The sequence below is a fragment of the Cetorhinus maximus genome, chromosome 1 (genome assembly GCF_964194155.1).
Source record: "Cetorhinus maximus chromosome 1, sCetMax3.hap1.1, whole genome shotgun sequence".
Classification (NCBI taxonomy): Eukaryota; Metazoa; Chordata; class Chondrichthyes; order Lamniformes; family Cetorhinidae; genus Cetorhinus; species Cetorhinus maximus.
In genome coordinates, this window is record NC_135879.1 from 96,570,385 (window position 1) to 96,592,751 (window position 22,367).

The 22,367-nt window shown below is 42.5% G+C and overlaps 1 protein-coding gene across 2 annotated transcripts in view; it reads left to right on the top strand.

Moving 5' to 3' along the window:
• ptpn13 (protein tyrosine phosphatase non-receptor type 13) overlaps positions 1 to 20,618 on the top strand; it is a 280,945-nt gene extending 260,327 nt beyond the window's left edge. For both annotated transcript variants that reach the window (XM_078543989.1, XM_078543998.1), the window contains 4 exons: positions 7,650 to 7,987; positions 8,847 to 9,062; positions 18,088 to 18,150; positions 19,823 to 20,618. In XM_078543989.1, coding sequence (XP_078400115.1) covers positions 7,650 to 7,987; positions 8,847 to 9,062; positions 18,088 to 18,150; positions 19,823 to 19,909 — 704 coding nt within the window. In that variant the 3' untranslated portion in view covers positions 19,910 to 20,618. The remainder of the gene's footprint in view (positions 1 to 7,649; positions 7,988 to 8,846; positions 9,063 to 18,087; positions 18,151 to 19,822) is intronic.
• Positions 20,619 to 22,367: the final 1,749 nt, after the last annotated feature.

The following is a 22,367-nucleotide window of genomic DNA, read 5'->3' on the forward strand; positions in this document are numbered from 1 at the left end:
GTAGAAATAAAAAACACAAAAGGGGAAAATACACTGTTGGGTGTGTACTATAGGCCCCCAAACAGTCAGGGAGAGATAGAGGATCAAATATGTATCCAAATTTCAGAGAAGTGTAAGAGTAATAAGGCAGTAAAAGTAGGGGATTTTAACTATCCAAATATTAACTGGGATAGTTTTAGTGTGCATGGTAGGGTGGGAATAAAATTCTTAATTGCATCTTTTTTAGCCAGTAAGTAGAAAGCCCAACAAGGGAGGGGGCAGTTCTGGACTTAATATTCTGAAATGAGCCCTAGCAGGTGGAAGGCGTTTCGGTAGGGCAGCATTTTGGAGATAGTGACCATAACTCAGTTAGATTTAGGATAGTTACGGATAAAGATAAGGCTAGGCCGGGAATAAAAGTGCTAATGGGGAAAGGCTAATTTTACTAAGATAAGATATGATTTGGCCAAGTGGACTGGGAGCAGCTAATTGCAGATAAAACTGTGTCAGAATAATGGGAGGCAGTCAAAGAGGAAATAGCGAGAGTACAGGGCAAATATGTTCCCGTAAAAACAAAGGTGGGGGATTAAATCTGGAGAACCCTGCATGTCAAGGGACATAAAGGTTAAGGTTAAGAAAAAAAGCGAAGAAGCTTATGGCAGATACCAAGGGCTCAGTGTGGCAGAGTCCCTAGAGGAGTATAAAAAGTGCAGGGGGGAACTTAAAAAGGAAATTGGGAAAACTAAGGGAGTGCATGAGAAAGCATTTGTGGGTAGAATAAAGGAAAACCCAAAGGGTTTTTAAAAATATATAAAGAGCAAAATAATAACTAGGGAAAGAGTAGGGCCAATTAGGGACCATGGAGGTGATCTATGTGTGGACACGGAAGACGTGGGTACAGTCCTCAATGAACACTTTGCGTTGGTCTTTGCAATGGAAAAGGACGACGCAGGTATCGACATCAGGGTGGAGGGCTGTGAAATATTAGAGGAAATTAACATAGAGAGAGAGGAGGTAGTAGTGGGCTTAGCGGCCTTAAAAGTGGATAAATCCGCAGGCCCAGCCTGTTGAGGGAGGCAAGGAAAGAGATATCAGGGGTCCTGGCAGTAATTTTCAAATCCTCTCCGGCCGCAGGTGACGTCCCAGAGGACTGGAGGACTGCTAATATTGTGCCATTATTAAAAAAGGGAGGAAGGGATAGACCAGGAAATTACAGGCCAGTAGGTCTAACCTTAGTGGTGGGGAAAGTTACAAGAAAGAATTCTGATGGACAGAATTTATCTGCACTTGTAGAGATACAGATTAATCAGGAATGGTCAGCATGGATTTGTTAAGGGAAGGTCATGGTTGACAAATTTGATCGAATTTTTTGAGGAGGTAACCAGGAGTGTTGATGAGGGTAATGTATTTGACATGGTCTATTTGGACTTTAGCAAGGCTTTTGATAAGTTCCCTCATGGCAGACTGGCCAAGAAAGTAAGAGCGCATGGGATCCAAGGCAAAGTGGCACGTTGGACCCAAAATTGGATGAGAGGCAGGAAACAGAGGTTAATGGCAGAGGGGTGTTTCTGTGACTGGAAGTCTGTTTCCAGTGAGGTTCCGCAGGGCTTGGTGCTGGGGCCTTGCTGTTGTGGTCTACATAAATGATTTGGATTTCAACGTAGAGGGTATGATCAAGAAGTTTGCGGATAACACGAAAATTGGTAGGGTGGTAAATAGTGAGGAGGATAGCTGTAAACTGCAGGAGGCTATCAATGGACTGGTCAGGTAGGCAGAACAGTGGCAAATGGAATTTAACCCAGAAAAGTGTGAGGTAATGCACTTGGGGAGGGCTCACAAGGCAAGGGATTACACTATGAATGGTAGGACCCTGGAAAGTACTGAAGATCAGAGGGGCCTTGGTGTGCATATCCACTGATCCCTGAGGGTAGCAGGGCAGGTAGATAAGGTGGTTAAGAAGGCATATGGGATACTTGCCTTTATTAACCGAGGCATAGAATACAAGAGCAGGGAGGTTATGCTGGAACTGTACAAAACGCTGGCTAGGCCACAACTGGAGTACTGCGTGCAGTTCTGTTCACCGCAATTTAGGAAGGTTGTGATTACACTGGAGAGGGTGCAGAGGAGATTTACTAGGATGCTGCCTGGGCTGGAGGGTCTGAGCTATGAGGTAAGATTGGATAGGCTGGGGTTGTTTTCCTTGGAGCAGTGAAGGTTGAGAGGGAACCTTATAAAGGTGTATAAGATCATGAGGGGCATAGATAATCTGGATAGGAAGGTACTTTTTCCTTTAGTAGAGGGCTTAAGAGCCAGGGGGCATAGATTTAGGGTAAGAGGTAGAAGGCTAAGAGGGGAGTTGAGGAGAAATTTTTTCACCTAGAGGATGGTAAGAGTCTGGAACTCACTGCCTGAAAGGGTGGTTGAGTCAGAAAATCTTGTAACATTTAAGCAGTATTTAGATATTCACTTGGGTTGCCATAGCCTCCAGGGCTATGGGCCAAGTGCTGGAAAATGGGATCAGTGTAGTCAGATCTTTGTTGACCGGTGCGGACACGATGGGCCGAATGGCCTCCTGAGCTGTAAACGTCTATGGATAGGATTTTGCCCTTGGTGGGGGTGCTCGGCAGGGACGGCCGGGAAGCCAACCGCTGCCCGCGATCGGCTCCACACCGCGATTTCACACTGGCGGACCAATTAAGGCCTGCCCAGTGTGGAACACGAGCGGCAGCGCTCAGTGCTGCCTGTGCGGGCGGGGGGAGGAGGGCAAGTAGGCCTAGCGCAGTCTTCGCGCATGCGCGTGAAAGAGCACTTCAATCTCCCTGAGGCATGGAGCTGCCTCAGGGAGATGAAGCACTTTAAAAAAATGAAGAAAGGAAATAAAATTGTCATAAAACATGTCCCCTCATGTGACTCTGTCACATGAGCTGGGACATGTTTTTAATTTTAAAATAAAATGTTTATTTGATGTTTATTTGCTTTAGAAACCTTATCCTGCCTGTGGTTCCCTAAAAAATGTAAAGGCCACTTAGCCTTTATGCCTGCTTTCCAACTATTAGGTTGGACGGGCAGCGTAAATTTGAATTTAACTAGCTTCTTAATAGCTTTAATAGGCCTTTCAATTGCAAGCAGGCACACAGCTGACTCCAGCGTGCACCCACCGAACGAAATATTGCGAGGCTGTGCGATGACGTCGAGCCGGTCACCCGACATCATTGCTCATCATTTTACGCTTGGGTGTGTCGGGCGCGCGCCCGCACACCAAGCATAATATTCTGCCCTATGAGTCTAGATTAAAAGATATGATGGTAGACAAGCAATTCTGGCATTTGAAGAATTAATACATAATTTGCAGCAAATATACTTTTCTTTAAAGCATAAGCCCCAAGGAAATAGTGGTCCAACCAAGGCTAACAAAAGCAGTTAAAGTTAAATCAAAGGAAGAGGCTTATAATGTTGTCAAAAAAAAGTAGTTAACCTTAGGATTGGGAGGATTTTAAAATTCAGCAAAGGGGTACCAAGAAATTGAGAAGGGAAGTGAATATGTGAGTAGACTGGCAAAAGGCATCAAAACAGATTGTAAGGGTTTTTATAGGTATGTAAATAGGAAGAGATTAGTGAAAGTAAACATGGGCCCACTGAGACAGCGAAGGGTAAAATTAAATTGGGAAACAAGAAAATGGCAGAGATATTAAACAAATACATTGTATCCGCCTTTACGGCCGAAGACACGCAAAGCATTCTGGAAACAATGGGGATCCATGGATCTAGCAAGAATGGAGATCTTAAAGAAATCAATATAAGTAAAGAAATAGCACTGGAGATATTAATGGGACAAAGTGGTGACAAATCCCCTGTACCTGATGACCTGCATCCTATGGTTTTTAAAAAGGTAGCTGCAGAGATAGCAGGCACATTAGTTTTGACCTTCTAGAATTCCTTGGATTCTAGAAAAGTTCACAAGGATTGGAAGATAGCGAGCATAGCCCCGCTATTTAAGAAAAGAAGAAAGAAAACTGGGAATTGTTAGCCTAGCACCAGTAGTAGGCAAAATACTAAAAACTATTAGTTGGAACGTGGCAACAAGGCACTTTGAAAATCATAACATGATTAAGCAGAATCAACACAGATTTTTGAAAGGGATATAATATTTGACAAATCTGTTAGAGGTTTTTGAGGATGTGGCTAATAAGATGGACAAGGAGGAACAGTGGGTGTAGTGTATTTGCATTTTAATAAAGTATTTGTTCAGGTGCCACACAAGGAGCTGTTACAAATAATAGGGAATCATTGGTTTGGGGTAATATGTAAGCATGGATTGGGCATTGATTGTCAGAAAGCAAAATAGGAATAAATGAGACATTTTTAGGTTGGCAGGCTGCAACTAGCGGTGTACCACCACAAGGCTGAGTACTTGGGCCTGAGCTATTTACTATCTATATTAATAACATAGTTGAGGGGAGAGTGTAACGTATCCAGTTTACTGACTATACAAAGTTAGATGGGAAAGTAAGCAGTGAGTTGTGTGCAAAGAGGCTGCAGATGAATGTAGACATTTGGGCGAGTGGGCAAAAACATGGTAGATGGAATACAATGTGGCAAAATGTGAAGTTATCCACTTTGAAAGGAAAAATGATAAAACAGAATATTTTTTTGAATGGTGAGAGACTGGGAAATATTTTCATTCTGGGGGACTTAGGTGTCCTTGTACATGAAGCACAGAAAGTTAACATGCAGGTACAGTGAACAATTAGGAAGGCAAGTATGTTAGCTTTTGTTACAAAGGGCTTCGAGTATAAAGGCAAAAAAGTCTTCCTGCAATTGTACAGGGTATTGGTGAGGCCATACTTGGAGTACTATGTGCATTTTTGGTCTCCTTGCCTAAGGAAGGACATACTTGTCTGAAAGGGAGTGCAACCAAGGTTTGTGAGACTGGTTCCTAGGATGAGGTGATTGTCCTATGGGGAGAGAGAGGCCTACATTTCCTCAAGTTTAGAAGAATGAGAGGTGATCTAATTGAAACATATAACATTTTTACAGGACTTGACAGTGTAGCTGCTGAGAAAATGGTACCCCTAGTTGGGGAACCTAGAACACAGAGTAACGGTCTCTAAATAGGATCATCAAATAGGACTGAGATGAGAAATTTCTTCACTGAGAGGGTTGTGAATCATTGGAATTCTCTATCTCAGGGAGCAGTGAATGCTCAGTCGCTGAGTATGTTCAAGACAAGGGGTCGTTAGATCTTTGGGTACGAAGAGAATTAAGAGATATGAGGATAGGTGGAGTTGAAGTATAAGATCGGCCATGATCTTATTAAATGCCAGAGCAGACTTGAAAGACCTAATGGCCAACCCAGCTCCTATCTCTTACTGTTCTTAACAGATTTAGACAACACTGACTATGCTGTAAAGTTAATGCACTGTATCATTCGTTCAAAATGTGAAATGTGGGGAACTATAGATCTCCTAATTAGGAATCACAAGCTTCTTGACACACTGGAGCATTATTGCTTCTGTGCTCCTTGAACCATAGAAATGTCTCCTATAACACAAATGGATGAAAAGTGTACGTTGCAATGTTTCATAACCTAGAGTATTGCAGGACTATCTCTGGAAGTTAGGGTGCAACTTCAAAACATTTAATCCCACCAGTTAGTCTGGTGACAAAGCAGGTCTCTGGATGGAACACACTAAATGAGCAAATATTGAATGTTATTTATATACTCACTACATTTCTGAGGCTAGGCATGAAAACAACCTTTTTATAGCTCAGCCTCTGGTCCTAGTATCATCCTCCATGCACAAAAGCACTGCTTTTAAAGATCAGGATATTTATTTAATTCTCCATAAAACCATAAGACGTATGACCAAAAGTAGTCCATTCGGCCCATCGAGTCTGCTCCGCCATTCAATGAGATCATGGCTGATCTGATAATCCTCGACTCCACTTTCCTGCCTTTTTCCCATAACCATTGATCCCCTTACTGATTAAAAATCTGCTTATCTCCACCTTGAATATACTTAATGACCCACCTTCTACAGTCCTCTACAGTAAAGGATTCCACTGATTAACTACCCTCTCAGAGAAGAAATTCCTCCTCGTCTCTATTTTAAATGGGTGACCCCTTACTGTGAGATTATGCCCTCTGGTCCTAGACTCTCCCACAAGGGGAAACAACCTCTCAGCATCTACCCTGTCAAGCCCCCAAAAAATCATATGGACAGAAATTTTCATATGGTGGGCGGACTCGATGGGGGCAGTCGCCTAGCTGATCACCACCCACAATCGGCTCCACATCTCCAATTTATGCGGGCAGGCCAGCATAAGACCAGAGCCGCAGCGCTCAGCGCTACCTGTGCAGGCGGGGGGAGGAGGGAGAGTCGGGGCCAGCGCTCTTTCACGCGCATGCGTGCAGACCAGCGCGTCAATGTCCCTGAGGCACGGAGCTGCCTCAGGGAGATTGAATCGATATTAAAATAATTAAATAAAAGATTTTAGAAGTTATTTAAACATGTCCCCTCATATGACTGTCACATGAGATGGGACATGTTTTTATATTTCGGGAAAATTATTTATTTATTTAATAAAAGCTTTAGGAAACCTCATCCTGTTCATGGATGAGGTTTCCTGAAAAACGCAAAGGCCGCTTGGGCTTTTCACCTGCCCGCCAGCCTTAAGGTTGGACGGGCAGCGTTATTAATTACATGAGGTACTTTTATAATGGCCTTAACAGGCCATTTACACATTGTCAGGCCCGCCAAACAAAATATCGCAGGGCTGCGCGATGACGTCAGGATGCAGGCCCATCATTGCAAGTCATTTTACGCGTCGGCAAGTTAGGCCCGCTCCCGCACGCTGACTGAAAAATTCTGCCCTACATGTTTCAATAAGGTCACATCTCATTCTTCTAAACTCCAATGAGTACAGGCCCAACCTACACAACCTCTCCTCATAAGAAAATCTTTCCATACCCAGAATCAACCTAGTGAACCTTCTCTGGACTGCCTCCAATGCCAGTATATCTTTCCTTAGATAAGGGGACCAAAACTGTTCACAGTATTCTAGGTGTGGTCTGATTAGTGCCTTGTATAGTTTTAGCAAGACTTCCCTATTTTTATACTCCATTCTCTTTGAAATAAAGGCCAACATTTCATTTGCCTTCCCTATTACCTGTTGAACTTGTATGTTAGCTTTTTGGGATTCATGCACAAGGACTCCCAAATCCCTCTGTTATGCAGCCTTCTGCAGTCTTTCTCCATTTAAGTAATATTCAGCTCCTCTATTCTTCCTGCCAAAGTGCATAAACTCACATTTTGCCACATTATATTCCATCTGCCACTTTTTTGCCCACTCACTTAACTGTCTGTATCCCTCTGTAGACTCCTTGTGTCATCCTCACCACTTGCCTTCCCACTTATTTTTGTATCATCCCCAAATTTAGTGATAGTACATTCATTTTTCTCATGTAGAAGGAAATAAGTAGAGTTCAATATTTAATATATAACTGTGGCAATCTTTTTACACCACTTTCAAAAACAAGGATGTCATGAATTTTTTATTTAATAACCTTACTTCCTGTTGAGTATTCATACAAATATAAAGACACGACTGATAGATATTAGATATGGAGATTTAATGTAGAAATACAATTAATTATTTATTAATTGCAGATGATGGCACACGAGTTCCTCTTGGAGAAGAGCAAGGATACATTAATGCCAGCTTTATAAAAATACCAGTGGATAAGAAAGACTATACATACATTGCATGTCAAGGACCTCTACCTCATACACTGGCAGACTTTTGGCAAATGGTTTGGGAACAGGAGTCTAATATCATTGCTATGATGACCCTGGAAGTCGAAGGAGGAAAGGTCAAATGTCAAAGATACTGGCCAGAACTTCAGGGAAAGTCAATAATAATAAACAACAAGATTAAGATAATCCTTCAAAGTTGTCAGCCATTGGAAGACTTTATTATTCGGAAAATTGAGATGATTGACTTACAGGTATGTGCAAATAGATTAGCTAAATTGTGATTTTTTTTTTAGTGGTACAATTAGTTTACTGTGCCAACAGACAATATGCCACAAAGTGCTAAATGCATAATTGTTTGCATTTTCATGTCACAGCTGTTGGCTAGACCATTGGTGGGGGCGTCAACTGGCTGGTGTACCATTTTTGTGCATCTAATACTAGCTGCAAAAGACACAGACTATGGACAGTCAATTAAGCGAGGTGGAAGGAGGCATTTCCCACTCTGCCTCATTTTCTTCCAGCATTGTCCCTGATGGCCATTTTGAATAGCACATGGAAAAAGTAGACATTAGGTCCTTTGCTAGTCCTTATCTGACTAGAGAGGTGTAGGCAGCAAGCAGGTAGGACCCCCCCAAGGTAAACAAAAACAGAAAATGCTGGAAAAACTCAGCAGATCTAACAGGAGAGAAAAAAACAGAGTTAACGTTTCAAGTCCTTGTGACTCTTCTTCAGGGGAATATTACCCCCAAGGTAAATCTTTTTTTTTTTGTTTTTACAAGGACATCAACTTGAGGGTTGACAATGGCATAGTTCTTTCTGCTGTTTTATGACAACAGCCAGTCAGCCTGAACAACTGACTTTCCTCCTCTATCTCTGGGAATTTGGCACTGCTTGGGGTGAGCCACCATCAGCTTAGTTCCAAGCCTCTTAAATAGCCTGAATCCTCCAATACAGGCAGGCTCAGATCATTGCAATTGTGGCACATCCAGGTTCAGGGCCCACAGGAAAAACAGCCCTGACCTCTTCATCAGAATATTTATTTGCTGTTTCAGGGCAGGGGTTGTTTGTGGTTTAAATTCTCTGACTAAAATCATCCTTTTGTTTGTACAGAGTGGCGAGTCACGGCAAGTAACCCATCTGAACTTTACTGCCTGGCCAGACCATGGGACCCCAGAACAACCAGAACAATTAGTCACCTTTCTCAGCTACATGAGATATATCAAACGTTCTACCCCCATTATTGCCCACTGTAGTGCAGGAATTGGTCGTTCTGGGACCCTTATTTGTCTAGATGCAGTGTTGACATTCATCAGCAAAGGACTTGATGTAAGTATTTTTCAACATATGAATTTATATGAAACCCTCCTAAATTTACCATTCCAGGGATTTGAGAACATGCACCAACGTGCAAGTCTAGGTTATTACCAAGCAAGCGCTACATTGTTGGAGCTGTTATCTTTCAGATGAGACGGTAACCTGAGGCCCCACTTTTTGTTCAGGTAGACATAAAAAGCGCCATGGCACTTTTCAAGGGAGAAAAGTGCTATGGCTAACATTTATCCCTGCATTAGCACCTACTAAAACAGATTAATTGAACATTCATCTCATTGGTGTTTGTGAGGCCTGGCTGTGTACAAATTAGCTGCCATGCTTGCCTATAAAACAACAGTTCAAAGGTAATTTATTGACACCTGAGATTCCCTGAGAATGTGAGAGCTGCTATATCAATACAATTTCCCCCTCCTTTCTATATATTTTTGCCCAGCAAAAATGATCAGCGCTGAATTATGAGCATTGCTATCTTGATGCAAAGGCATGCCACCATTTTGCATGTAACAAACCATTTTACATTGAAAAAAACCTTAATCTCAGGTGTAGATTATGCAAAGGTACATAATATGCAAAAAAAGTGAAAAATTACATGAATGTGGCTATTAAGTAATTTGGCAAAATTGAGCTCTGCAATCCACACGCAAACTGGGAAGTATTGGTAATGAAATTTTGGGTTTCTTACCGGTGAGATTGTGCTAATGTTTTAATAAAAGGGAAGAATAGGGTCAAAATCAAATTGAATACCATAGGTTGCACATTAATTAAAAATCACTATCGAAGTATTTTAAATCATCCTTACCTTGTGTGGCTGAAAATCCATATTCCTTTGCAGTATACACAAATGTCAACTGTAAATATTTTTTATTGTACTCAACATATTTGAATGCATGGTACCTTGAAATTTTTTGCAAAGCCATGCACACGCAATATTTTAAAGGATCCAACTTCAAACGGCCTGGACAGTGTGCTTGAGCAACTTACAGGGAGCATTGGATATGCCCGCCAAAAGTTTTGGCAAAAACATACCAGAATGGCTGGAAAATGGACTAGGACCCTGACAGTTTATATCTCAGTTTAACCAAAGAATGGCCCTTTGGGGAATGCATTTTATTTGCACAAAATCTTTACAAAGCCATCACCATAAAAGCTCCAAGAGTTCCTGCACCCCAAGCCATTATTGAGATGCAGAATATGGTCAAGGAAGTTACATCTGATGAGACAAGAGCCTGGATTTTATGGGGGTGGGTCCCTGGCACCCCCTCCCAACCCCAGAGTAAACGTCAGGGGGCTAGCTGCCCTCCACTTGGCTGTTGGGCTGATAATTGGCATGAGGTGAGACTTCCACTCCCACCTGGGGAGGGAATCCCACCTCCGAGAGCTGCCAGACAATCAAATGATCATTAATTGGCCACTTAAGGGTCTCAATTGGTGGCCAGGTAGGCACCAGTAACAGTGTCCTTGGCATAGTGCCCAATTTTATGCCAGCCCCATTGCACCCCATCCCCCTCCCCAACCTGCCATCCCACCCCTCAGGGACTGTAAATCCAGCCGAACATATACTGCCCAGCCAAAAAGTAGACGTAGGGACAAACTGGGGCTTCAATCTGAGGTCATGGCTTGGGTCCCCAAATATTGGATTCCCAGAATTAAAAACAATATATATTTTTAATAGCCCTTTTTGTAAGACAGCAACTGAGGGGAGCCTGGGCTTAGCTTCCAGGGAAAGGTGGCGGGGTAAGACCACCCCCAGCTTGGGTCCTTTAAGTTGGCATTGCGGCATTATCAGGCATCCTAGATACCATACTAGTGGCACAAGTACTTGTCAATGGTGAGCAAGGGACTACCCGTGCTATCTAAACCCCTGGTGGGGTCACTGGAATTTGGAGGTACTGAGCTTGAGTTATGTAATCAACAAAGGAGCCCAGATTTCATTTAAACCATGTATTTTTGCTACATTACATAGTGTATTTATGGAAAAAATTGCCATTAGATATTAAATCAACAGTAACAAACTGAAATATTAGAAGGATTACCATGTGTTCAGACACAGAAGAAATAAATCTAAATTATCATTTGTTTAGGAATTTAAAGTTTTGTGCAATGTATTTGATAGAATGACTTGATCTAATAGTTAGCAATTGAGGGTAAGACATCCTTTTTCTTCCTTTCTCAAGGGTACGTAGGGATCAGCTCACCAAAAGAGAAACAGCAATTACAAATACGTGTCCATAGTAATACTTCAACTTCCAGAAAATAGTTGATACGTTCTCCAATAGGAGATGCAACTAAAATGAAATCTCAAGGAAATTATACAATAGATCTGCACTTGGGCAAATGGCATGAAACTGAAGTTAATTGTCCCTAGTAGCTGTATTAACAGTAATAGAAAATATTAATGGGTAGAATTCATATTGGATAGTTGTCTCTAAACTTGATGTAAATTAAAGCTATTTGCTCATCCTGTCATTCAGGACAAGTAAAATATAGAATGTTTTCACCTTCAGCTAAAGCTTCAATGGGTATGTTTGTGGTCAGTGAATAAAAGGTACAGCTCAATGTGCTAATGAACTATACAGGTTCAGCCCTTGAACCGAATTAGCCCTGTATTAGCTTAAGGTGAGCCATGGCAACAGTTGTAGACAATAATTAACTTCGGCACCTCTAAGCTAGGAAAGGGAATGATCAGTCAGGGTTCAAGTCCAAAACACTTTCTGTGACTACAGAAATGTAGATTTCAGGTGAGATATCAGGCAGTGTCAATCATGGCTCAGTTGGTCATATTTTTGCCTCTAAGTCAGAAAGCTGTAGATACATGTCACATTCTGGTGACTTGGGCGCAAGGATCTCAGATGACAAGTGCTGCACTGTCAGAGGTGCCATCTTTTGGATGAGATTTGAACAGTCTGCTCCATGTTAGATGTAAATGATCCTTGGGCACTATTTCAAATAAAAGATGTCTTGACAAATATTTATCCCTCAATCAACATCACAAAAACAGATAATTTGATCATTGTCACATCGCTGTTTGTGGGAGCTTGCTGAACATAAATTGGCTGCTGCATTTCCTATGTTACCATAGTGACAATTCAAATGTACCTCATGACTGTAAAGCACTTTTGCATATCCTGCAGTTGTGAATGGCGCTACAGGAATGCATTTTTTTTGCAGAATAGGCCTAGCTTGCCTGTTATGTGTAGTCAAATTATCTTCAGACATTCACTGTCTAGGCTTATGTATGGAACTTGGCCCTGTGCATGAGTATTTGTGGACTGTTAGTACCTGTAATACCCCAGCAAGCAATTAAATCCTCCAGAGGAAGAAAAATGGAAACATAACTTTTTTTTAAAAAATAAAAGCACAGGAAATGCCTTCTGTATTTACTTTAGTGTACTACACCTGCAGAAAGCATGTTTCTTATTGTATCTGGAGCTATACAGCATGTTTTGATTAGAACTGGTCCTTGGGACTCTTTCGTCTGATAGATGGCTGCGTCAAAAGGGGCTTGATGATCCAGGTGGTTTGCATATGATGGTTTGATGCTTACATTCAGCAGCAATAAGCGTTCTTCCAACAGAAATAAAAGTTTGGACCGTTTTATTATCATTTGAACAAACATTGTAGCAAGTTTTATTGCAGGCCCTGATTATAAGGATGTGTAAAGATTTTTAATTTTCAACAGTTTGTAATTATGAAGATGAAGTTTAGCAGTGACACACTGTGAGGGAAGGGTGACGTAGTGGATAAAGTAACTAATCCAGCACATTAAACCATGCAGCCTGAAATAAATCCTCAAGTACTTCACGCAGGGCCGCAATATAATGTGTACAATTTCTTCAAAGGGTCAGGAAAATTATTTTTTCTTACTGTAATCTAATAATTTTTCTGCTCCTTCCCATCGCCAAGAGCATTCATTCTAAAGAAGGAGGGATAAACTCATAATTTAACATATAGCCAATTAGAAGGAGTTTGTTTTTTCTCACTCACTCACTTTCCCAGAACTGCTTCATCCACATCGGGGTGATGATTTCCATTTGGTCCTGTGCTGAATGGTAAACAGCAGATTAAATCTGGATGTAATTAGGTGGTACAATTTTGTACCTCCGCCTACCTCAGTCCACTTTATGTTCGGGAAATTGCAGTTTGCAACATCAATTCTAACCTTGTGCCAGTTAATTGAATAGAAATAAGCAGGTGGTTCAGATTTAATTGAGGTACATTCCCACAGAGGGTGGGAAGGTAGGACAAACACAGCCAGAGCTTCCTGGAATACAAGAGATAGAGAGTAGGATGAAGCATGAAAAGGGGCCATATTACAGTTATCGGGTTTATAATTCAAGTGAGAACCAGGCTGAATACAGAAATTTCAAAGGGGAATTGAAAAAGGACATCAGAGAGGCAAAGAGAGAGCATGAGAAGAGACTGACAGTTTACATAAAAGGTATCCAAAGGTCTTCTATAACCATTTAAATAGTAAAGGAGTAGTAAGGGGATGGGGAAGAGGGTGGGGTTGGAGGGGGGGGTTGATTAGGGATCAAAGCAGAGACCTACACATGGAGGCAGCAGGTACAGCTGAGGTACTAAATTAGTACTTTGTGTCTGTCTTTACCAAGGAAGAAGATGCTACCCAAGTCATAGTGAAAGAGGAGATAGTTACAATACTAAATGGGCAATAAATGCTCGCCTAGCCAGCAAAGCCCACATCCCTTGAATGAATTAGAAAAAACATGATAAAGAAGAGGTATTAGAAAGGCTGGCTGTACTTTAATAACGAGGATCCAATGGAATGCATCAAAGGATACTGAGGGACGTAAGGATGGAAATTGCAGAGGCACTGGTCATAATCTTCCTGTCCTCCTCAGATATGGAGGTGATGCCAGAGGTTGGGAGAATTACAAATATTATACCCTTATTCAAAAAAAGTTGTAAGGATAAACCCATCAACTATAGTTCAGTCAGTTTAACTTCAATGGTGGAAAAGCTTTTAGAAACAATAATCCAGGACAAATTTAACAATCACGTGGACATGTGTCTATTAATTAGGGAAAGTCAGCACAGATTTGGCGAAGGCAAATTGTGTTTAACTAACTTGATTGACTATTTTGCTGAGGTAACAAAGATGCTTGATGACAGTAATGTGGTTGACATGGTCTGTACGGACTTTCAAAATATTTCGATAAAGTGCCAGCAAAGTTGAAGCCCATGGAATAAAAGGATAGTGGTAGCATTGGATACAAAGTTAGCTGAGTGACCAGAAGCAGAAAGTAGTGGTGAACAGTTGTTTTTCAGATTGGGGGACACAGTTGGGTTCACCAGGGCAAGGGCAGGGTGTGGGATTAGCTGAGTTGCTCTTGCAAAGAGCTAGCACAGAGACAACAAGCTGAATGGCCTCCTCCTATGCTGTAACCATTCTGGATTCTAAAATTTTCACTACATTTCTTGGTTCAATTTGGTTTATTGTGTGGCAGTTCAAAACTTGAATTGAATGGAAAAAGTTTGATTATACTATATAACAAAAGGTCTTTTCAGCCTGGGACTACGATCAAAATAATTGCATTACTCTGCTGCTCGCACTTAGTCCCGGTCACCCATCATCCATTGGTTCACCTATGTTGTCTCTCAGTTTGGCAATGTCTTGATTTTAAAATGATCATCTTTGTTCCCAAATCCCTCAGTGGCCTCATCCTTCCCTTTCCCTATAACCTCTTCCAGTCTTATAACCCTCTGAAATACCCATGCTCTTCCAAGTCTGGTCTCTTGAGCGAGCACAATTTAACTTGCTGCACATTGGTGGCATTGCCTTATACTGTGTAGATTCTAAACTCTGGAATTTCCTTCCTAAACCTCTTCACCTCTACATCCCTCTCCTTTTAAGATGTTCCTTAAAACCTACCTCTTTTCCCAAGCTTTTGGTCATCTATCATAATGCCACCTTATGTGACTCAGAGTCAAATTATGTTTGATAACCTCTCCTGTGAAGTGCCTGGGATGTTTCACTACGTTAAAGGCACTATCTTAATGCAAGTTATTTTGATGTAATATAATTAAGAAATGCATTTCAGAACCTAGGACTTCATTACAAAAATGGACCCAAAAGCAACAGTATGTGATGTCATCAGTGTGATTTTAACAATGAAAGTCACAGCGTGCATTAGTTGTCCTATATATGGCAGGAATGCAAAAGTTGGACGAAAGTAAGATTTCTACCGATTACTTTGTTCTGCAGTGGGATGGAGGGAAACTGAAAAAAAGCAGCAGACGTGTCTTTGATCTTTATCTGCCTTACAGCATCTAGTGAGCCTCAGTAATTTGCATTGGTGAAATCTAGGCTTGAACAATGGCTTGAGTTGATCATGCTTGACTTAAAATGGTATGAGACAAGATTTCGGTTGCTGCACTCCGTTCTCTCAGGTCCAACCCTGACTTTGTCATCAAACCTGCTGACAAGGGTGGTGCTGTTGTTGTCTGGCGCACTGACCTCTACCTCGCAGAGGCTGAGCATCAACTCACAGACACTTCCTCCTACCTCCCCCTGGACCATGACCCCACCACTGAACATCAAGCCATTGTTTGCAGGACTGTTACTGACCTCATCTCCTCTGGAGATCTTCCTTCCACAGCTTCCAACCTCATAGTCTCCCAACCTCGACGACCTGCTTCTACCTCCTACCCAAAATCCACAAACAGGACTGTCCCGGCAGACCGATCGTGTCAGCCTGTTCCTGCCCCACGGAACTCATTTCTTGCTATCTTGAGTCCATTCTCTCTCCCCGTGTCCAGTCCCTTCCCACCTACATCAGTGATTCCTCTGATACCCTACATCATATCAACAATTTCCAGTTCCCTGGCCCCAACCGCCTCCTCTTCACCATGGACGTCCAATCCCTCTACACCTCCATCCGGGATGGTCTGATCGCTCTCCGTTTCTTCCTCGAACAATCCCCATCCACCACTACTCTCCTCCGTCTGGCTGAACTTGTTCTCACACTGAACAATTTCTCCTTAAACTCCTCTCACTTCCTCCAAATAAAAGGTGTGGCTATGGGTACCCGCATGGGCCCCAGTTATGCCTGTCTCTTTATGGGGTATGTGGAACATTCCTTGTTCCAGTCCTACTCCGGCCCCCTCCCACAACTCTTTCTCTGGTACATCAATGATTGCTTCGGTGCTGCTTCATGCTCTCGTCTGGATCTGGAAAAATTTATTAATTTTGCTTCCAATTTCCGCCCCTCCATCATTTTCACATGGTCCATCTCTGACACTTCCCTCCCCTTCCTTGACCTCTTTGTCTCAATTTCTGATAGACTGTCCACCAATATTCATTACAAGCCTACCGACTCCCACAGCTACCTCGACTACAGCTCCCCACACCCCGCTTCCTGTAAGGAGTCCATCCCATTCTCTCAGTTCCTTCGCCTCCGTCGCATCTGTTCTGATGATGCCACTTTCAAAAACAGTTCCTCTGATATGTCTTCCTTCTTCCTTAACCGAGGTTTTCCACACACGGTGGTTGACAGGGCCCTCAACCGTGTCCGGCCCATCTCCCACGCATCCGCCCTTACACCTTCCTCTCCCTCCCAGAACCATGATAGGGTCCCCCTTGTCCTCACTTATCACCCCACCAGCCTCCGCATTCAAAGGATCATCCTCCGTCATTTCCGCCAACTCCAGCATGATGCCACCACTAAACACATCTTCCCTTCACCCCCCTGGTGGCATTCCGCAGGGATCGTTCCCTCCAGGGCACCCTGGTCCACTCCTCCATCACCCCCTACACCTCAACCCCCTCCCACGGCACCTTCCCATGCAACCACAGAAGGTGCAACATCTGCCCCTTTACTTCCCCTCTCCTCACCATCCAAGGGCCCAAACACTCCTTTCAAGTGAAGCAGCATTTTTCACTTGCACTTTCCTCAATTTAGTCTACTGCATTCATTGCTCCCAATGTGGTTTCCTTTACGTTGGGGAAACCAAACGCAGACTGGGTGACCGCTTTGTGGAACACCTTCAGTCTGTCCGCAAGCATGACCCAGACCTCCCTGTCACTTGCCATTTCAACACTCCACCCTGCTATCACGCCCACATGTCCGTCCTTGGCCTGCTGCATTGTTCCAGTGAAGCTCAACGCAAACTGGAGGAACAGCACCTCATCTTCTGACTAGGCACTTTACAGCCTTTCGGAATGAATATTGAGTTCAACAATTTTAGATCATGAGCTCTCTCCTCCGTCCCCACCCCCTTTCCAATCCCCCCCCCCTTTTTTTTCCAATAATTTATATAGATTTTTCTTTTCCCACCTATTTCCATTATTTTTAAATGTATTTCCATCCATTGTTTTATCTCTACCTTTTAGCCTATTTCGATCCCTTCCCATCACCCCACCCCAACCCCACTAGGGCTATCTGTACCTTTATTATCACATTCCTTAGATAATATCACCACCTTCAACACCTCTTTGTCCTTTTGTCTATGACATCTTTTGGCTGTTTCCACCTATCACTGGCCCTCTGTCCAGCTCTATCTGTCCTACCCCCCCTTAAACCAGTTCATATTTCTATTTTTCCTTAGTTCTGTTGAAGAGTCATACGGACTCAAAACGTTAACTGTGTTCCTCTCCACAGATGCTGTCAGACCTGCTGAGTTTTTCCAGGTATTTTTGTTATTGTTTTGTTATTTGAAACAAAACAATCAAAGCCCTTAGGCTGCCTCTTGAGAACACACATGGGTTTGTGCTTCTGATCACCATGCTTTTGAAAATGTATCGAATGGTTAAGCAACCTGCCAACTTTCCTGACCATACATGAAGAATGACAGCTTGGCTGATGTACTGGAAGGTAAATTTCATATATGGGATGCAAGGTCAGCATAAATTGGAGAGAGTAGAGTGGGAGTTTGATGATAATGCTCCTTTTGATGGATTTTTGTTGGTTTCAAATCACTGTGGGTTGCATGGGGCCTTAACTGCATGTGTTTTTATTTGTTTGCTATGCGCTTTCTAACTTTTCCTTTTGCCTGCCAACAGTTTGACATTTCTCATATTGTTGAAACTATGAGATGCCAACGACATGGGATGATCCAGACTGAGGTGAGCTTTCAGGAACATAGGAAAGAATTTTCTCTCCGTCGGAGGTGTTGGGCAGGCACGGGCGGCTGCGCATGCCGCCATTTTACGTGGGCCAATTAAGGCCCGCCCAGCGTGACACATGCCCGGAAGCCCTGAGCGCTCCCTCTGCGGGCAGGAGGAGGAGGCTGAGTCGGGGGCCTATGCTCTTTTGCATGTGCGTGCGAAAGAGCGTAGAAAACTCCCTGAGGCACAGAGCTGTCTCAGGGAGATCAATTTGATATTTAAATATTTAAATAAAGAAAAAAAAAAATTTTAAGACATGTCCCCTCATATGACATGATACCAGAAATATGGAGTATAACTATCAGGAGAGAATGAGCAAAAGCTGGGTCTCTTTTTCTCTTGAAAAGATTTTTAATCATATTTTTAGAAAATTTTTAATCAGTATGGGAATCAAGTGTTATGGGGAAAAAGGCAGGAAAGTGGAGTTGAGGATTATCAGATCAGCCATGATCTCATTGAATGGCAGAGCAGACTTGATGGGCTGAATGGCCTACTTCTGCTCCAATGTCTTGTGGTCTTATGATCTAAAAGAGAAGGCTGAGGGATGACCTAATAGAAGTCTTTAAAATTGAGAGTTTTTGATAGAGTAGACAGAGAGAGAATGTTTCCACTTGTGGGTAAGAGCAAAACTAGAGATTATCAATATAAAATTGTCACCAAGAAATCAAATAGGGAATTCAAAAGAAACTTCTTTACCAAGTGTGGTGAGAACATGGATTTCCTTATCACAAGGAGTGGTTGAAACGAATAGTATAGATGCATTAAAGGGAAGCTAGACGAGCATATGAAGGAGAATGGAATGGATGGTTATGCTTATAGTTAGATGAGAAAAGGTGGGAGGAGGCTCAAGTGGAGTATAAATGCCAGCGTGGACCCATTGGGCCAAGTGACCTGTGCAAGATCAAATTGATTTTGTTATAAGCTCTGTGCCTATAAAACCACAATAGTGCATTTATTTTATAAGTATGAAAAGTACAAAAGTGGTGAATGTAGAACAGTCCGATCTAAAGATGCACACTGTAATTATCAGGGTAATATGCCCAAGCACGTATCTGCTTTTCACTGTCCTAAATATCTTCAGTGGAAACCAATTAAATGTTACTGAACGTTGTATTGTAGCCTACTCAGTGAAATACCTTTGTAACAAATTTAATGGGGTAATAATAAAACTGATTCTGATCATTTATGTGTTGCTGAGTTGGATGATAGGTGGGCTATAGCATGTTTTACTGCTTACATGTTTTCCATCTTTTGGTTGAGATGTTAAGCCGAGATCCCGTATGCTCTTTCAGGTGGATGTAAAAGATCCCATGACACTGTTTCAAAAAAGAGCAGGAGCACTATCCCTGGTGTCCTGCCCGATATTTATCCCTCAATTAACATCATTAATCAAAAATTATCTGATCTTAGTTTCATTACTATTTGTGGGAGCTTGTATACAGGTTTTCTGCTGCATTTTCTTCATTACAACAGTGACTACACTTAGTCAGTACTTCATTGGCTGTAAAGTGCTTTGGGACATTCTGTAGTCATGAAAGGAGCCAAGAAAATGCAAGTCTTTTTTAACTCAGTAATGATGTTCTGTTCAACAAAGTAGAACTTTAAAAAGACTTTGTGTTCCTATGTGTAGGCTCAGTATGTATTCTGCTATCAAGTCATCCTACATATTCTCACACAACTTCAACTAAAGGAGAAAGAAATGACAAAGGCACAGTAAACATTTTCAAAATGGTTATAACTGGAAAGTTGTCTCCTTACTGCAGGAACAAAAAGCTGCTTTACCACCAACCAACCAGCCTTATTATATAAATATATGAATACTTTATTATTTTGACCTCAAAGACAATATGAATATGTTTAAAGAACAACTTGCGGGACAAAATACAGAATTAAGCAAAACATTGTCAAAAGCTGAATATTTTGCAGTTGCTAGCATCTGTTACAAACTGGAAATGTAAACCTACAAAATCAGTATGCCTTATGCAAATATTGAACTGTGGTAATATTTAAGAATTTATGACAGCAGCTGCATTTGAAACATACATTGCTAATGCTGACCATGTTACAAATGCATTCAGTACAGATTGCAATATTTGTTAGAAACCATTCAATGCATTCATTCTTGATTATTGTAGGGTTACCACTGTATAGACAAAAATGCAAACAGTATTGATTTTATGCCTTTGAAATTATTTACAATAGTAATGGCAGGTTTCCTGTATAATGTACAATTCTAAAATGCCTATTCATTTAAAATGTTTCTTGTACATAGTTACATTTAACAAATTTATCTGGATATATCTAAATGTATTAACTGGATACTCCAAAATTGTAAATAAAATGTGGAAATGCCCCAATGGGGCATTTCTTGTAAAAAGTATTATCTGTAAATCTGTTTTTCTGAAATCATATTTGCTGAAAAGGAATCTGAAGGTATTATGTTTTTCTTTCTCAATTCTCTTGCAGTTTGTATATAATATAAGCACATAGATCAAAGGGAAAGGTGGATAATTGATTCTTTCTAAAATTGGTAATGAGCACTAGTGTTTGTAAAGCTCTGTAGTCAAAGTTCAAATGTGGACAATTCTCTGCAAGTTGCTGCACTTCTGTGTTCTGCTCTACCTGCTGCATGCATTTATGTTGCAGGAATGCTATGGAAGCAGACCCAACTCCAGCAGCAATGCTGTAAGAAAATAAGGTGACACCAATGCCTCCAGTTGTAGAGTCCACCTTAAAAAGTCCCTTTGCTGTTGGATGGAGACAATGTTATTGAATACATCATGCTACATTTTTTTTCTGGCTACAGTCAGGTTGAACTTGCAGCATACTATATACTATCAATGGCCCAGATATTGCAATCATCGGTAAGGAGCTTTTCCTTACTGAGACATTTAACGATCAGTGTGGTGAGAACTTCAACTCTCTTGACATACAATTCATTGTAGTGTTGTTTAATGGGGATTCTCAGCATCGAGGTGCAGTGATGTCATCAAGCTGTCCAAGCAAATCACATTAAAGAATTCTGTCAGAGCTAACCAGGAAATTTTACTAATGTTTTACTTAGCGAGTGTAAAACATCAAAGCCAAGTGATAGCCTCCTCATTTGTTAAGTTTAAGGTGATTAGTCCACCACTTAGTCTGCAGAAGGTACATTCCTTGGGAATGTGCAACATTGGGCAGAATTTAACCCTTGACGTACGGGATCAGCAGGGGCAGTCAGGAAGCCGACAGCCAGCCTCGATCGGCAGTGCACCGCGATTTTACGCAGGTGGGCCAATTAAGGCGGCTGTGGAATGAGTGTGAAGGGGCAGGCGGGGGCAGATGCTCAGTGTCCGCCGAGTCCAATGGTGACCCGGCAGCTGATTCAAATGTTGCCTCGACAGCCCCTGGAAGGCTGCACCGAAGGACGCCGATCATGATGGAGAGCGTTACTGGTGGGCACGGCAGGCGGGACGGCAGGTCAGCAGGGCATTCAGCCCCCCGTTTCTCCGATGAGTGCCTCACTGCCCTTCTGGAGGAGGTGGCAGCGAGGAGAGAAATCCTTGTCCCCAGGGACGGGAGGAGGAAGCCTCCCCACCTCACCAAAAAGGCCTGGGAGGAGGTGGCATCCAGGGTCAGCAGCCACGATGTGAATGCAGGTGCACGTGAATGCAGTGCCGGAAGCGCTTCAACGATCTCCTGCGATTGGGAAGGGTGAGTACCATGGGTCACTTTGCAGAGCAGTTAAGAGCTGCCTATCCCCCTGTGGACCTCGAGGTGTTAGAGTGTGAGTGGCAACTGTCAATGAGGCAGGACCTGGCCAAGGGGGTGAGCCCTGGCTGCTTGGACTGAATGCCTCACGGCTCCAGAGTCACGAATCGGCTGAGCCCTACGAGGTGTTCCTCAGCTGAGGTTGGCTGCAATGGCGCTGCAGGTCGAGAGTGGACTAATCAATGCTCCTCTGTCCTTTCAGGAGAAAAGATCCCATAACAGCATAGAGAAGTTGCATACTGGAGGGGGACTGCCACACCTACTAATCCTCACTCGTTATGAGCAGGAGGCTCTGGAGCTGGAGAGGCGCCATGTGCCTAGCTCAAGCGGCCGCAGTGAGGTTGGGGTGTCACAGGGAGGTAAGAGTGCAGTGCACTGAGGTGAGAATGTCAGTAATTGCAACCATTCCACTGTAGTCTCTATAT